General features: G+C 36.5%; 1 protein-coding gene across 1 annotated transcript in view; it reads left to right on the forward strand.

Annotated features, from left to right (window-relative positions):
- Acss3 (acyl-CoA synthetase short chain family member 3) overlaps nt 1-13,139 on the forward strand; it is a 213,141-nt gene that overhangs the window by 58,765 nt on the left and 141,237 nt on the right. The window contains exons 3-5 of the mRNA XM_004623760.2: nt 2,884-3,072; nt 7,066-7,200; nt 10,820-10,960. Of these exons, the coding sequence (XP_004623817.1) occupies nt 2,884-3,072; nt 7,066-7,200; nt 10,820-10,960 (465 nt within the window). The remainder of the gene's footprint in view (nt 1-2,883; nt 3,073-7,065; nt 7,201-10,819; nt 10,961-13,139) is intronic.

The raw sequence follows: 13,139 nt of genomic DNA on the forward strand, positions 1-13,139 counted from the left end.
TTCTCTATTCATTATCTTGGACAGTCATGTTCCAAAGAAGGCTGGAGTTCTAGTCCCCAGACGGGCTCCTACAGGCCTGTGAGAAGCGAGCTTATGGGCAGCTCCATGTCACCAGCTTCAAGTACTCCTTACGTTTGCTAGGAAGAGTCGCTTATGACCCTCATTCTGCTTACACAGCTGTACTGAAGTTTCCACTTCTCTAAACCTTGTAAGGGTCTTTGCTATCATGTTGTTTTCTCAGTGCAGTCTTCCTGGTTTCCCACTGAGCATGACATCCTCCCCTCCTCTGCTCTCTGCGACCCATTTTTCTGCTTCACTACCCTCTTTGATAAGATTGGTGATCTTTTAAGATGATTCATCCCATGATTTTATGTTTTTTTGCTTGGAGGGGAGAACTTACTAAAGCCCACCCCCTTCTTTTATGTGAAAGAATATTTAGAAGATTTTAAAAAATATATTTATTTACTTGGTTCAGGGTCTTGCTGTGTAGCTCAGACTTGTAGGGATCCTCCTGTCTCAGCCTCCCCCATGCTGGGATTACAGGAATGTACCACCAAGCCAAGTTTTGGGTTTTATATGGCACACCCTGAATTCCAGGGGGGCACAGCATGCAGCACCTGGGATTGAACCTGGAGCCTTGCACTTGCCAGGCAGGCGCTAAGGCCACCGAGCTATGTCCCCAGCCCTAGAAGACTTTTAAATGATTTTTTTTTTGTGGTACTGAAAACTGAACTCAAGGCCTTCACACAGAGACATAGCTCCATCCCTCTTTATTTTTTATCCCAGGTAGCATGCCACAAAGTCAACAAATTGCAAAGCTGGGCTTGAATTTATGACCCATCTACCTCCTTATCCTACAGCACTGTGACAATAGGTGACTATGACTATGACTATGACTATGACATGCTTGAAAAAAACATTTTTAAGTAAAAGAATATTGAATTATTTCTATCTAGGCATAATTCTAATGGCCTGCCACAGTTGTCCTGCGGGAGTGATTTTTGAAACAAATTATATAATCTGTGGGCTTATGATCTAGTATGATTTCACACCTAGAAACTGCAAAAGCTCATGTTAAGGGGAAAGGGACATTTGTATGTTTGATGCTAAAAATACATTGTAAGTAAAAAGAAATTTGTGTGTGTTGGTCTGAAAGGGAATGACTTTTTTTCCCATAATTTTATTGAGAAACAAATAGCAATGAGACAGTTTCAAATCAAATTGGTAGGACAGTTTCAATAATTAACACATTGCATACATTCTTGCTAGTGGTTAATTGCTGTACAAGATGGGACATGATATCCTATTAACAAACACCATTAGAACAAATCCCTCTATTCATTAAGGGAATGTAACTATATATCTATCCTAACCACTTTGAATACACAGATACAAAATGGACATTCATCTGTATCCCCTTTTTTGTTAAGTTCTGTTATTTGAATATTATAAGTGTGTAAACTTTTAGCAAAATATTCTAAAAGAGTCCAGTAGTCTGTAATAGCATTGGATCTTCCGCTTGACTGGCAATGTCAGAAATTGTTGACCTGAGTCCCCTACAGCTCAACATAACAGCATGGCTTTACTTCTTATATTTCATTTTTATACTTTTCTGCTGGATGGCTAAGACCAAAGTAAAGCAGGACCTATGTAACAAGAGATGCAGCTTTTGGGTCTGATAATGTCAGTGAAATCCCCTCAGGATTTATCCTGAGATCCTGTACCTCAGATTGTAGATCCTTTGTCAGTGTCAGCCATGTGGATGAGTCACAGCCATTGCTTGACCAATGTGCTCTCTGTGAAATCCTAAGAGAATGTTTTCTCTCCATGTGACTCTCCTTAGGCACACTCTACATCATCAATCACTTTCCTCTTTGGACCCATAATCTGACTGTACAGAAAATAATGTACAATATATAAGGAAAAATAATTGTTTTTAAATAGTGAAAAGAACAAGTACTGTAAGGCAAGGCCCTGAAGACATAATACACAGAATGGGGAAAATGGCGACTATTCCTTGAAAAGAGGAATGATATCTAGAATATATAAATAACTCAAAAAATTAGACACCCCAAAATTAAAGATTCAATCAGAAATAGACAACTTAAGTAAAAGAAACTTCTCAGAAGAAGAAATAGAAAAGATCAATAAATGCATAAAAAATACTCAACTCTTCTGGCCACTAGAGAAATGCAAATTAAAGCCACTGAGAATCCATTTGCTCCAGAAAGAAAGGCTATCATCAAGAATAGAATAACAGATAATGAGAAGGATTAAAGAAACAAAACAAAGGAACTCTTTAATATTGTTGGTGGAAATGAAAACCAGAATAAGGATTATGAAAACCAGTATTGAGATTTCTCAAAAAAAATAAAACTAGAAATTCCATCTAACCTATCCATTCCCCTTCTAGGTATCTTCCCGAAAGAGTTGAAGGCATCATATTACAAGGATACATGTATACTCATGTATAGTGGCCCATTTCACAATAGATAAATCTTGGAAACTGCTTATAAGCTCATCAAAATAGATGAATGGATAACAAAAATGTGTTTATATATGGAGGAGTACTACTCCGCTACCAAGAAAGATAAGCTTTAGCCATTTACGGGAAAATTGAGGCATCTTCAGACTATAATGTTAAAATAAATAAATCAGGTACATGAGCTTAAATATTGCTTGATTACTCATATCAGAAACCCAAGATATAAATGATGAACTAAATAAGAGATAGATAACAAAAGTAGAGAGATCTTTCTCGAATGGCGAAGGGACCAAGAGGAGGAGGGGGGTGGTTATCACTTCCTGAAGTTACTGTCTTAACCTGTAGGTTTAGTGAACTAATATAGAGTACCCTTGCTGACCTAATGATCTTTTTAACAGGTCTCTAAACTAGCTGGTGTTTTGGTCAAGTACGGTATCAAAAAAGGTGACACTGTGGTCATCTACATGCCCATGATCCCTCAAGCAATGTATACCATGCTGGCATGTGCAAGGATAGGAGCTATCCACAGTCTCATATTCGGAGGATTTGCATCTAAAGAACTAAGTAGCCGCATTGATCATTCAAAGGTAAGTGCTTTCTCTGGGGAAGTCAAGAGGTGGCTCCCCATAGAATAGCCATCCTAATCTATGGAGAAATCAATCAAAATGCTTTTGCTTTTTGTTCTTCATTACAAATAGGATACATTTGTTCTTTGATGTGTAAGCATTAATCAAACATTTTTGGGGGGTTCTATGTAAAAGAAGTCTCTCTAGGTAACCACTCAGCTCTGCTACTGTAACACACAGCTTTAGAAAATGCATCAGCAGACACATAAGTCTGGGTCTGAATAAGACTATACCAGAATCAGATCCCTAAGTAGAGGAGGTAGATCCCTAATTAGACTGTGAACTTTCTTTTTGGTTGGGTGGCTAAAGAAGGATTCCTGAGAAAGGAGATAACTTGAGTTAAAACCTTGGCTAAGATTCATGTAGTTTAATAGAATGATTTAGTGGATTCCCCTAAATGGAGAAAGAGTCAAGCCTAGGATGAAGAAGGGTAATAGTCCTTTGGGAGAAAAGCCAGAGAAGTGATGTGGCAGAGAAGGGAGAAAGGGTGAGCTTCAGAGGTAGGTTTTATGTGAGCTGTAGGCAAATCAATGAAAAATTTTAAGCAGGAGTGTCATGGTCTAAGGAATGCCAAGAATGGAAAGGTTTCTAAATGACATAAAGGAGGGGGTGGAGATTAAAGTAAGAACATGCGGTAGATGGTATGATTGCAGAACAATAGCAGCTATGAATGAGAAAAGCCTTTTGAAAAATTCAGTCAGTAAATACATAATTGTATCATCAAGGCCACTGGGCAGGTCAAACATTAAAGATGGAAATAAAGATATGTATTTGGCATATTTAGAGAAAACTAATACTTGAGTTTCATATTTTTATGTCCTGATTTTTAATATATATACTGAAGGAAAATGAGGAAAGAAGTTTATTGCAGGAAAGGGAGATGGCTGCCCCAAGAGGTTTCCAAGCTTCAGATAAAGCATTCTTAACAGGGCGAGTGTACTGCTGCACATGGAAGGTTCTCCCATTGGTTGATATCTCTTTTCATCTGGTTATAGACTAGGTATGAACAGTAGGAGGATGTGAGTTGACTATCTCTAATCTTTTTTTAAAAATTATATTAAATTAATGCATATGATCAAAGACAGCAATGTGCAATACAAAAACCATGGCTGAATACCTCTCCTCTTGTTCTTCTAAATGTGTACTATTTCTAATGTCTTATGAATTATTATTATATTATCTTTAAACTAAATTTAAAAGTAAAAAGGACAAGAAAAAAATTAAGGTTTATTGAAAGCAAGCATTAATGTTTAATTATTTGGCAAATCTTGCATATCTTTATCTGCTAACCTGAGTAACAGGTTTGATGATAAAATATATATAACAATCATTGTTAATTTTTTATTCTTGTTTTCAAATTCTGTACCATATGTACTTTTGTAAGTTATTCTGTTTCTGTCTTTGTTTTTGCTTTTACTCTTTTTTAAAAAAAATTTTATTTATTTATGTGTGTGTGTGTGTGTGTGTGTGTGTGTGTGTGGCCAGCTCAGCCCACAAGGGGGCGGGGCGGGCTGGCATGTGGTGCTGGGAGATTGAATCGTGGTCGCTGTGCTTTGCTATGCTTGTTCTAAGTAGGTGCTTTAGACCACTGAGCCATCTCACCAGCCCTCTTTTTACTCTTTAAAATAAAATAAAATGAATATATTAATGCTTATGAAAAATCTAGGAGGAATTATGAGTCTGTAACTTGTTTTTAAATGAGTGCAAAGCTGATGACTTCTCTGAAACCATGGACTCCAGAAATTCTGACCAAGATATTGGATGTGTTATTTTGCTTTCAAAAGCTTTTTAAAAGACCTGAAGAAATGAAACATATTTATGGAGAGACAGGAGTTCTCATTTATAACAGGCATACTCACAGCTGTGTAACCTGTTTTAGAAGCCTCTTCAATAAATGCATACTTTTATCATTAATGCCTACTAGCAAGAGAAATTTAAGAAGGGAAAATGGAAGTAGAAACCCACATGTGAAATATAATAAATGAAGTCTATGTTATATCATAATTTTAAATAAATAGCTATAGAAAATATTTTCATTATAACCAATAAAATGAAAAGGATGTTTTCTAACAACTAAGTTGGACCCCAAGTCTAATGAAATGTTATTAATGGAAAGCTGGAACAGACTGTTTTTTCAGGAGATATTTTGTACATGGTGGATTCCATATGTTTGCAATTTGATAATGAACCTTCCCTTCATTTAGTTTAGCGTTCTAATCCTAGAGATTGTTATCTAGAGATATTTTGCAAGTACTGCAGGTATTAAAATGCATATTATATTCAAATTCTTTCTTTAGACCAAAATAAAAAGAAATGCAACTTACTTTTCCTTTCGCTTTCTTTTCTTCCTTTTAAAGGGTGGCTTGCTGTAGTAGAAAGAAAAAGCTCCCGCAGTCGGATCTGGCCCTCCTTTTGCATTTGCCTCCTGTAGCCAAGCTGTATAACTGCACTGAGTTCCATTCCATGATTATTCAATGATATTTGTAAAACAAAAAAACTCTGTGTATATAGTTGGCACAGTACAAATCTTCCACAGATGAAGTGTCTAGTAACCCAAAATCAGAATTCAAGGATAGATGAAATATAGATTGGTTATTTATCTCTTGAAATTTTATTATGTTTCCTTGCTAAGGATTTCTTTGTGAAGAAATACCATGGGATAGCTAATAAAGACATTTTTTTTCCTGCAAATTGCTATGCACTTTGCTTCAGTTCCATGTTTTTTTTTTCTTTTTTTCTTCCGGTACTGGGGATTGAACTCAAGACCTTGTGCTTGCTAGACAAGTGTTTATTCTACTGAGCTATCTGCCTGGCCTGGTTCAGTTCCATGCTTTTTCTTAAGAGCTTATGGCATCCCAACCACTGTAGCAGACAGGAGAACCACAGAAATAAACGATGCCCAACCTTGACTTTAGAGAACCACAGTCCACAGTGCAGTAGTAGAGGTGTCACAATTTCATGTTTTGAAGAACTGGCCGGCCAAAAACTCAGTGGACTAAAATGCCTGCTTAGGCAGAGCTTAGTGGCCAGGGTTCAATTCATAGCTTGCTGTGCAGGCCCTGCCCCCAGGGTGTGCTAAGAGGGTGATTAAGACTGGGCGTGGTGGCACATGCCTGTATTCCCAGATCTTGGGAGGCTGAAAACAGGAGGATCACTATGAGTCCAGTCTATGTAGTGAGACCCTGTAGACCTCGTCCTAAATACATTAAATAAAAGAAAGATCAGCAAGTTGTGGGGCTCAATAGTTTGCTGAATGTATCTTAATGATGCAGACATGGCCAGGCTTTGCCAGTCATAAAGCTTAACTCATTGGAGCATCCTTTCCGAATTTTAAAATTGCAAACATAATGTTTTGTGAACATGAATGTGTATTTAGAACAAGAAACAGCTTAAAAAGAATTATTCTTTCTGTGAACTCTTTAGGCATTTAAAAGAAACTCTCATACAGAGTGTCTTAGAAATTCTTCTCAAATTGCTACCAAATGAGTACTCTTCCCGTAAAACAGCTACAACTTCAGCAAGGTCCATTTCTTAGGAGGGTGTGTGTGTGTGTGTGTGTGCGCGCATGTGTGTGTGTTCATGTTTGTGTGCATGCATGTGTGTGTTTGTGTGTGGGCCCGCGCATGTAGCTTTGCTACTGAGAAGCCAAAAGGTTTACACGTCATTGGATCACAATGACCTGGCTTAACAAATCCTCCAGAAAGTATTTTTTGTTGAGTGTATCTATGAGTTCAAAACATCACTGAGTACCTAATTTTGAACAGTTAAGAGAATATGTGGTAATGATCAATTCTGTAACATTTTAAAAGGGTTTATTGGTTTTCAGATGACTTATTCAATGAAGGACAAAATTAGTCTAACATTTAAACTGCTAATCTGTGCCTCAAATATTGTGATTAACTCAATTAGGGTGGTTAAATCGTTTTTCTCCCTCCCTCTTTTTTTTCATTTCAGCCCAAGGTGCTCGTAACAGCCTCATTTGGCATTGAACCCGGACGGAAAGTAGAGTACATCCCGCTTATAGAAGAAGCCCTACAAATAGGGCAACACAAACCCAATAAAGTGCTCATCTATAATCGTCCGAATATGGTAACCTCAATATTTAATTTGGTTCTTGTTTAAGGTATTGTAGTCAAGATGATCTGAGTTTTGACTGAAATGGATACTTGATGGAAAAACTGTTAAATATACATCCTGGATGTGTTATTTCTCAGGAAGAAAGATATAAATAAAACTTACTATCATCATGAAGAACTAGCTTAAAGTATAACACTTGGAATATAGAAATACAATAATATTAATAAATTCACTTCTTTGCAGTGTTATTTATTACTTTGAGTTTTTTATTTATATCAAGAAATAGTATTAACTGCCTACTATTTGGTTGTTAAGGCACTCTACTAACACTGACCTGACGGCCACACTTTTCTACACCACAGCAAGTCCTCAGTTATTTATGATGGGGCCAAATTGGGATCTTTTCAAAATAAAATATTTTTGTGAAAGAGAAATTATGAGTGCAAAGAATCATGTACACTTTGTGAAATTCTTGAGATGTTATCTGGAGGAAGTACTTAAATGACAGGCTACGAGAACAGAGTTGAAACTCTGTCATTTTGATTAGCACCTAACAATTTCCATTCCCACATTAAATTCCCAGGTAGAGATGTAGCAGTCCACAGTTCACAAACTGCTGCACTCAATTATTTTAGTGTTTGTGCTTGTCTTGGAGAAGAATTTTATGTTTTTTTCCAATGTTCACAAGCATAGTTCTTTAAAAATGACTTTATTGCTATTTCAATTAAGGAATACAAAATCAACAACAAAAAATGTTCTTAGGTAAGAGAGGACAGTGGGATGAAGACAACATATGCAACAAATAGTGAATGTACATATGCTGATTATACGTGTGGATTCGTGTAGAATTTATCAAGAATTTATCATTGGCTGAGCTCAATGCTAAGCACTGTCAAATGTTTTCTAAAAGTTAATTCTCACAAACTCATCCAACAACTGGACTATTTTGGAATATTTTGCTGAATTCACACACCTATAATATTTAAATGACAAAACTAAACAAAAAAAGGGAATACAAATGAATGACCATTTGGTATCTGTATATTCAAAATAGTTAGGATAGGTACACAGCTATATTCTCTTAATTCAATGAATAGAAAGATTTATTCTGTTAGTGTTTGTGGACAGGATATCATGTCTGCATCTTACAATGAATAACCACTAAGACAACAATATGCAATGTATTGAATCTGTTCTACTAATCGGTTTTGAAACTGTCTCATTGCTATTTGTTTCTCAATAAAATTATGGAAAAAAAAAAGAAAATGAAGCATAAAACAGCTAAAATACAAAGTCCAGTGAATATGTGCTATTTCTAGGACTGAGTTCAGTTTCAACAATTTTTGAACATGATATAAATTCTTTCTTTACATAAGGTTATATTTAGATTTTTTTCAATGTAAGTATCTTTTCTTTCTTCTTAAAGGAGATGTGCTCTCTCTTCTGCTGCTCAGCCCCAGCCCACAGTCAGTTTGCTACTGTCCCTCTTCCTGTTGTCACCAGGCCTGGTCTTCTATTGTGACATAGATGAGGGCTTTGAATGCCTTTGCTATTGGTGTGCGACCAACTGTTTAAGCAGTAATTAAACCAACTTGATTGATTGCTGTTGAGTTTAGAGAGACAGAAATTAGGAGGCTGATGCGTCTCATTAACAATGATTGCTTTTGTGCCAGAGGAAGTAAAGATGTGGCTGCTACTGCCATGCCTCTGGCAAGCAAGGACAGCATAAAAAGAATATCGCATCAGTCCCTCTGGGATGCGCTCAATACGTGCTTTAAAAATTTGTAAGAACTAGAAAGTGAGTGCGCATGGGTAAAAGCTAATGTTGCCTCTTCTCTCCCTTCAATTGGTCAAAGCTTATTTATTCATATCTACAATTCTTACATTAAACAGTCAACATTCATTCAAGTCATTCTTTCATTACAGACTAATAAAAATCACAGGTCTGTAAGTTTTTGTGATCATTCCAACCCCTCTTTTTCTTATTTATTTATTTATTTGGTACAGGGTCTTGCTATGTTGCTTAGACTCATAATGATTCTCCTGTCTCAGCATCCCCAGTGTGTGCCACCACACCCAGTTTCATTGCCTGGCACACTGTGCCCAAGATTCTGGGGCCAGCATGACATGTAGTACCACGGATTGACCCTGGGTCCTTGGTCTTGCCAGGCAGGCACTTAGTCCACTGAGCTATCTCCCCCATCCCAAATCCATCTTTTTCACTGCAGTGAGCTGATATTTGTCGGACTCTAATTAATACGTCAAAAAGTTTGATAATTTTATACTGAGTTGTTTTATCTGATGAATAAAAATAAGTGAAAGTATGATCAGCTCATAGCTGACTTTTGCTGTTTATCCAGATGGCATCAGCTAGTGCCAATCAGAGTGGGGCTAGAGAAGCCCCTGGGCCTCACAAGTTACCTTCAGGTCTTCAGTTCAGATTGTTATCTATGGTTGAGTTCATTCTTGCAGGTGTCACATTTATGATATTAGATTAAAACATATATTTGTAAGCATACCTGTGTAAATATATGAGCAGGTTTTACAAACTGTTTAACATACTAGGGAGCATGGAGAGGAAAGAGGCTCAGTATTTCCAAGTATCTCAGAGACTTTGTGCTTTGCTTAAATATCACCGCCGTGGAGTGAAGGACTACAGACCTTTTGATTGGTGGGCCTCACTAACTTCACCAAGGAGCATGCAGTCCAGTCCTGCCTTTGTTAACATGTTCATCGATCATAAAGCCCTGCATGCATGATCTTGAACTTAACGTTTCTGAAAACAGTCAAATATTGAATGGATATTAACTCTGCTTAGACAGTTGTAACTCTTCATTATAATAAACTTTCCTTAAGTCCTTTCCTTACTGTTCATCTTTGTGTCAATTTCACAGCCACGTGTTTAAAGAGACCTGCTTAATTTATTTAAAGTATAGCAGTTTAACTGATGCCTTGATTATCCCAAAATTTATAGCACCAAGTTTGGTTCTCAGATAAAGAAAAACATTTTTATCATAGTAATTAATGACCCAGAAGGAGGCAAATTTAGGTAGCACTTTGTATATATTGCAATGATTTTAAAAATTGGTCAGTCAGTGTTCTTGAAAAAGCAAGAGTAAAATTTTCCTGTAGCCTGGCAGATAATTTGACATTCTGTTTTTTGGCTACAGTATTACAACTGCCCTTCTATGAAGAGAAACTTAATAGGTTAATCAACATTTCCTCATGAAGACAGAGCTTCTAAAGCAAAAGAAATAGGATGCAAAACAAAACAGAGCTCAGTGTATAAATTCTTAGGGCATGTGAATCTATGAACCTTAGCGTTAATTAAGCCCTGAGTGTTGATGGAAACATAACTGTACCAGATTAAATTTCTTACGTGTATCCCTAGACCTGAATAAAACATGTTCTTGTCAATTCAGTCAAAGCCCACATCACACTAGTGGGACTTGTAAACACTTATCTCAACTCGCAACCTTGAGATTTTTAGCCATGAATCCACTGTTTAGTACCATACGTGTATGGATCTTCAGGCAGATGTTCAGACTTATATAAGGTTAGAGTCTCTCTTTTGTGCTCCTGATTTAATTGACTTTCTTCAGTGTATGCTTTCTGTATTTTGGCTGTACAGGAAGAAGTTCCTTTGGTGCCAGGTCGTGACCTTGATTGGAAAGAAGAGATGGCAAAAGCCCAGTCCCATGACTGTGTTCCTGTGCTTTCAGAGCATCCTCTGTATATTCTTTACACATCTGGAACAACTGGGCTACCTAAGGTATTCAGTCTCCCAGGGAGACTACTCTCTGCAGTCACACATTTCTTCTGCGCTGAGCATCTCTGATTGTTGCCGTGTAATGCTTGCAGATTCTAACTTGATGCTTATACTTAGGTCATAACTTAAAGAAATTTTGTATTTAATTCTATTTTTGGTTTCATTCTAGTTATGGTTTACTTCTTCAGTAATAAGGATCAAACTTGGGGCAAAAATACATGAATTTTAAACAAAATAAAATTGTTTTTTTTTTAAATTGAGATATAACTTGCATGTTATGGCAAGCTAAGACATGATTTTTGGTCTAGAATTCAAAGCTTTATCATAATGTGTTGAGAACTGGGCTAGATAATTTGACTAATGGAAATAAATTCAAAGTATTGAATTATTAAGCTTACAATGTGGAAGGTGCTCCACAGTTTTTTGTTTGTTTCTTTGTTTGTTGAGACAGGTTTTCACTGTGCAGTTCAGGCTGTCCTTGAACTCACAATGTAGGCCAGGATGACCTTGCATTGGTGGTTATCTTCTTGCTTCAGCTCCCTGAGTCCTCAAACTACAGGCCTGTGCCATCTGGCCCAGCCAGTGACTCAACAGTTTTAAATCTGCTTACCATGAAAGATGCTTCCACGAAGCAAAGTTAAAAGCATCAGACGGAAGTCAAGGGCTGGCCAGATAGCTCAGTGGATTAAAGTGCCTGCTGAGACAGGTGCAGGGACCAGGGTTCAATCCCTGGCATACCATGTCAGCCCTGCCTCTGGGGTATGCTGAGATGGCGATTGCGACTGGGCATGGTGGCGCGTGCCTGTAATTCCACCTCTTGGGAGGCTGAATACAGGTGAGTCTGATCTGTGTAGTAAGACGCTATAGACCATGTACTAAATATATAAAAATAAAATAAAATAAATAAAAGCACCAGAATTCATAAATGTTCCAGGTGTCAAGGAATACCACGTCTGCCTGGTACCTCCAACTGATCCTGTTTCTTCATACAACCTCACGAAAGCATATAGCATGGCCTTTAGCATCATCTTTGTTAGAGGGCTCAGTTCTCAGTGAATGATAATGTTTTAGTGGGGAAAGAGAACTTTACAGTCACTTTCATCCTTAGGAACAGAGATATCTATTATTAGATGTGTGTAGCATCAGAAACTAAAAACATATTTTCTTCTAATTATTTTAAAAGCTAAAATAGTTTTTAAAAGAAAGTTGAAGGCATGCCATTAAAATGTGCTTATTAAAAGGAAGACCTTTGAAAAGGGGACATATTTTCTCTGTGAACAGAGCTCATGTTTTATTACATTTGTTCTGCTGTCGTATTTTGTATGCAGTTGGTAGTCAGTATATGCATGTGCATAAAGATACATGTCTTATTTGAGGTTTTATGATATTTTAAAACTCTAGTCATTTGGAAACTGGATATTTTTATGCTGAAAAACATTCTGCCTAAATGCCTATTGCTTTTAGGTATATAAAAGACAAGGATTTGCTTCTTAAACAGTCTACATAATTTGCAGCACAACTTTCACCCTCCAGATTTTTTTAATTCACTCCCTACAAGATACTCAAGTTAACATTTGACTAGAAATTAGAAAAGAGCCACACACTTTGGTTTATCCCTATAATTTTACCCAGTACTGAGTAGAGCTGAGGCAAGAGGCCTTCAAGTTTGAATCCTTTCTTCTAAAAATTATTTTTTTTTCAAAAGTGCTGGGAGTGTCACTTAGTTGTAGAGTGCCTTGGGGTTCAAGCTCCAATGCTATAAGTAAATACATAAATAAGGAAGAAAACACAGCGAAATTAAATCTATTCTAAAAATATCGCCATGAGAGGAAACCCTGAGTCTGAAAACATAGTATATCTTAATTAAACTTAAAAGATGAAAAGAACAAAAGCAGCAAAACAAACATTTTAGCTTTTTTTTGTGTGTGTGTTTGTTAGAGGATCAGTATTTTATTTTATTTTATTTTATTTTATTTTATTTTTTTCAGCTTCCTAAAAATTATGTTTTTATTAGAGTTCATTTGGTAAAAAATTTTATTATGTTCAATTTAAATTACATAAAGTTTGAATGTAATATATCAAAATGTCATAAACTAAATGCAAGTATATAGGAAATTCAGGTATATAAATTAAATAGTACAGTTTTTCCATACTAAGATTCATATGTATTATATGCACACCC

Source organism: Octodon degus, unplaced genomic scaffold (assembly GCF_000260255.1).
Source record: "Octodon degus isolate 3935 unplaced genomic scaffold, OctDeg1.0 scaffold00004, whole genome shotgun sequence".
Lineage (NCBI taxonomy): Eukaryota > Metazoa > Chordata > Mammalia > Rodentia > Octodontidae > Octodon > Octodon degus.